Source organism: Adiantum capillus-veneris, chromosome 4 (genome assembly GCF_014529385.1).
Source record: "Adiantum capillus-veneris isolate H3 chromosome 4, ASM1452938v2, whole genome shotgun sequence".
Taxonomy (NCBI): domain Eukaryota; kingdom Viridiplantae; phylum Streptophyta; class Polypodiopsida; order Polypodiales; family Pteridaceae; genus Adiantum; species Adiantum capillus-veneris.
This window is the reverse complement of record NC_140934.1, coordinates 98,182,614-98,187,455: the sequence shown is the minus strand read 5'-3', so window position 1 is coordinate 98,187,455 and position 4,842 is coordinate 98,182,614. Positions and strand designations below refer to the sequence as shown.

The following is a 4,842-nucleotide window of genomic DNA, read 5'->3' as shown; positions in this document are numbered from 1 at the left end:
CACACTATGTTTGGATAGGAACCGGTACCATGAGATGGTTGCAAATGGACAACAATGTAGAAAATCAAGATGTTACTCTTGGTTTCATTGAGCCTCCTACTGAACCGGGTTTCGCTCAAATGAACCGTTGGATCCATGAGGGATGTCATAGTAGAAAACATTAGTGTTCTTATGAAGATACCATCACTTGTGTTTTCACGGATGCAAGCGCTTCTCCAAGGGGGGACTAATGTGAGGTCAATGGTAGGACCAGGCACGGACAAGGGCCAGAACAAACATGCAGTCAAGGGGGTCCCTATATTTAGAAGGCCAAGGGCCTATATAGGGCATGGCTGGGTGGTGATCAGCATGTTCCAGTTCCCTTGCCCTTTCAGTGTGTGTGTGTGTGTGTGTGTGTGTGTGAGAGAGAGAGAGAGAGAGAGTGAGAGAGAGAGAGAGAGAGTTCTAAGAAGAGAAGAAGAGGAGAAAAAACACAGAGATCATCGCGATTGTTTTGGCATGATTGTTTTGGCAGTGGGATAGGGTAAAAAAATCAACGGTCTGCCTTTTTTATTTTATTTTTTCATTTTTTTCCACGCTGATAGCCGTGCTATTTGCGTCATTGCCGCTATTATACCCATGGGTGCTTTTTTTTATAAAAATGATCACTTCCCCCTTCTTTTGTCCACATTCTCCCTCCACTTCTTTTAAGAAGAATCTATTAGACATGCAAAATAATTCTCATTTTAAGCTCTTGTTCACCTTCCCTAACTCCCCTCTCGCATTTGGAAGATGCAAGTGCCAAGGTGGGACGAAGACCAGACAATGCGGTGGAACGCGATTGATGGTTGAACGACAGGTTGTTGTGTCTATGCAAGCATTGCAGAAGGGCCATTCCTAAACTCCAACAAGTCTGTTTGAAGCATGTCAAGGACAAAAATTTCGCACATGGATATCGCTCCTCACGGGAGTGTTGTAGGAGGAGGCTCTGAAGTGAGAAAGTCAGACAGACAATTGCAAGAAAATAGGTTTGTCCCTCCACCAACAATGGGCGAGAGTTCGAGATCGAGTGCAGGTGATTATGGGGAGGAGGAGATGATAGATTTGCCGCACCAGATGGAGGAGCTAGGATACAATTATAGAGAATCTGGTTGTTGAGCTTCTTGCTCACGACGAGGGTCCGCTTGACGATGAGGATTGTGGATGCGAAGAGACTGCACAAAAGGAGAAGGATACTCTTTTGGCTGCAAGTAAGACACCTATATATCCCGGAGCTTCATTCTCTATTCCCCATGCTTCGTTAGAGATTTTGAATCTACACGTCATGTGCACAATGAGCAATACAAGCATTGATCATCTTTTAAGGTTAAGTACACTTAGATTTTTCACAGTCTTTTTTCAAAGCGTTTTCATAACTAAACTTTGCAACTAATGGTTAAATAAACTTTGATTTTTGCAGCCTGTTATTGAAGCTACTTCCAAAGGGTCATAGGATGCTACAAGATAGAACTAATGCTCGTAAATTTGTTAATGTGCTAGGTATGGGCTACAAAAAGATACATGCATGTGTTAAAAAGTATGGTCAAGAGAGATACAAAGACCTTCCCATTGATCTAGAGGAAAGAAAGAAGACTCACCTGGTACCAAGGAAAGTTTTATAACATTTTTTCCTCATCCCTTGTATCCAATACATGTTCAAGACCACGACCTTCAACAAACTCCTTACATGGCATGCCGGTAATCTCTCTGTGGATGGTATAATGTGTGTCCCAACAGATTCACAAGCATGGAAGCACATGAGTAAAAATGGCCCGCATTCAAAGGAGACCCACGATATCTTTGTTTGGGCCTTGCAAAGTGACGGTGTCAACCCTTTCCACACCAACAGTACGTCATGGAGCACATGGCCAGTTGTCTTGATCAATTACAACTTCCCCCCTTGGAAAAGCACCAAGAAAGGCTACATCATGCTATCTTTATTGATCCTCGAAAAGCACAAAGTCAAAAACTTGGATGTGTATTTAGCCCCTCTTATTGATGAGTTAAAGGAGCTATGGATCAGTATCCCTGTCTACGATGTGTCTCTACCCCCAACGGAGCGTCAAACAATACTGGTGATGGAAGACAATAGGAATTATTTTCTTCCAAAGGCACCATGGATCCTATCAAACACTGATCAAATCAAAGTGAAAGACGTTATTTCTTCCATCACTAGAAGGCCTACAAGTTACATGCGGTCTTTAAAGGGAGCATTCTCGAAGGCAAACAAGGGTGATGAACCCCTATTACATGGGTTGAAATCCCACGATTGGCACAAGATGCTCTAGGAGATTATCCACCCTTTACGTTTTATCTTACTGGGATGCTACTCTCACGTTATTACTTTTGAAAACACTATGCAGTTCATCTTACCATTGAGCATCAGTGGATGTGGAAGAAATAAAGTACACGATGCTATATATAAGATGGGAGATCTTGTCAAGTGGTTAGCTCTAAGGGGATTGAAGCCATATCCATACCAATTGCAAGATTGTTAGCCAAAGAAGCAGTTGTTCTCATTGAAGAGATCTTTCCCATGTCCATACTAGTGAGCGAACTCCATCTTATATTGCATCTTGTGGATGAGGTAGAGATTTGTGGAGTGGTCCATTCCCATTGGATGTTATTCCTTGAGCGTTTTCTTAAGACACTCAAGGACTTTGTGAGGCTACGCTCACAGTTAGAGGCTAGCATGGCGGAAGGATGGATTTCTCAAGAGTCGTTTGTGTACATCTATGAGTACTTGGCTATAGTGGATGAAACAATACCACGTTTATGGATTTATAAAGAAGATCCAAGGATTGGTTTCATAAACAATGCGCAATTGGTTGCATGAACAAATGACAAAAGCTAAAGCTGATGGTGAGCATGTTAGCGATGAGGAGTGGGAGTATGCACGAGGTTGTCTACCAAAGGTAATTGCTAATCAAATTCATTATGCACAATATAAAGTATTATATAGCTACCTATACTCAAACTTGTTCTACTTTCAACAAGCAATGATGTTCAACTCTATGTGGCATGAAGGAAGGCACTTTTGAACTGTAGACAAAAAAAAAACGACAAATGATAGTGGAGTGATGGGCAACTTTGATGCGCAAACTCCAAACGATATGGAAAATAGATATTGTGGAGTTATCCAAAGAATATAACGAGTAGATTTTTGAACTTTTTGAAAGTATGTGTTCGATGTGAAGTGGTTTGCAGGCGTTTCATATAGACATGCAAGCGGTATCTACATGGTGGACTCTATGAGATTCCATACAGGCACAAGTGATATCTACATCTCTCCAGAAAGTTGTGAGAAAGTGATCTATCTTCCAAGTATTTACGAACGAAGGTTTTGGTTTGTCATACAAGTCACTCCAAGGGAAAGATGTGTACTAGATGATGCATCGAACATAGGAACCACTATGGACGAACACAATGATGATGATGAAGCAGACATGGAAGGTGAAGAACTTCATGCACGACCTCTTGATGAAGCAAATGATAATGATGTCGATGAAGAAGAGAAAAGATACATAGAAGATGAAGAGCTAGAAGAAGAGAATGATGATGAGGATGATCGTTTCGATCGCTATATTGCTGATTTTGATGAACTGGGACTCCACATAGACCACGTTATGGCTATGGAACTAGCCAATGATGATGTAGTGGATGATTAATTAATGTCATATTGTAATGCATTGTAATGAGGATGTTGTATCTAATGTCAATCACTTGCTTTTATGAATGCTTTGTTAATGATCTTCTACTACCATATGTTGTAACACATTTGTTTGATCTCTCTCTCTCTCTCTCTCTCTCTCTCTCTCTCTCTCTCTCTCTCTCTCTCTCTCTCTCTCTCTCCCCCCCCCCCGTCGGATAGATCTTTAAGGTCTCTTGGGATAGTTTCCTACTACGTTAAAATACTCTTATTTGTGTGTGTGTGTGTGTGTGTGTGCTAATAACAAGAGGAAAATGGTATAACCTTTCTATCACCCAAGTGTGGTAGATTGGTTATGCCATTTCCCTCTTGAATAACAAGCCTTGAGTTCAACTCTCCCCATCAGATAGATATTTAAGGTCTCTTGGGATAGTTTCCTATGACGTTAAAATACTCTTCTTCTTCTTCTTCTCTCTATGGCTCGTTCGTTTGTAGACGTGACGAGCAGCCACAAGGCGAGCTGAGGTGAGGTGGTCTTTGTAGAGGGATGAATTTGTTAGGATGTATGTGTGGGCCAGACGAGGGAGGACGTGGATGGAAAAGGCATGCACACAAAGAAGAGGGTTTGGGGGGGGGGGGGGGGGAAGAGAGGGGGCTCACAAAAGACTAAGATACCGTTGGGTTGGAAGCGAACGCACGACACATAACTGGTGAGGACAACGAAGTGAGCAGTCTCTACTGATGTGAAATTTTGGGGTGGGTGGGGTGGAGGGGCTGGGGATAGAATATTCCAAGGGAATCCTAAAAATTGGATTTCTTTTGAGGAGAACTAGGAAGTAACTATAGTATATAGAGAGGATACAAAATGAAAGTACTTTTATTATATATCTTGTATTATATAAAGGAGAGACATGGACGAACATATCAATAGGATATATTATATTCATTCTAGCGTATTTATGAGGCTATAATCGAGGCAAATATCAAAGCTATTTGCGCAGCAAAATCTAAAGGTATCAGCACAAAAATTCTTGAGGCAAAACAAAAGATTTTTTCTCTCTCTTCCCTCAGTCCTCTTCTCTCTACTCTCTCTCATCCTGGCACGGTTGTCATGCGCGGCAAAGACCTCAGTCTCTTATAGTAATTGAGAAACCGATAGGAGTTTCTCTTTGTCG

The 4,842-nt window shown here is 41.6% G+C and overlaps 1 protein-coding gene across 1 annotated transcript; it reads left to right on the top strand.

The window, feature by feature from the left end:
• The first annotated feature begins 3,431 nt into the window (after positions 1-3,431).
• LOC147459671 (uncharacterized) lies at positions 3,432-3,686 on the top strand. Its single transcript, XM_086509877.1, has one exon. The coding sequence runs from the start codon at positions 3,432-3,434 to the stop codon at positions 3,684-3,686; it is 255 nt and encodes an 84-aa protein (XP_086366003.1).
• The last annotated feature ends 1,156 nt before the right edge of the window (positions 3,687-4,842 follow it).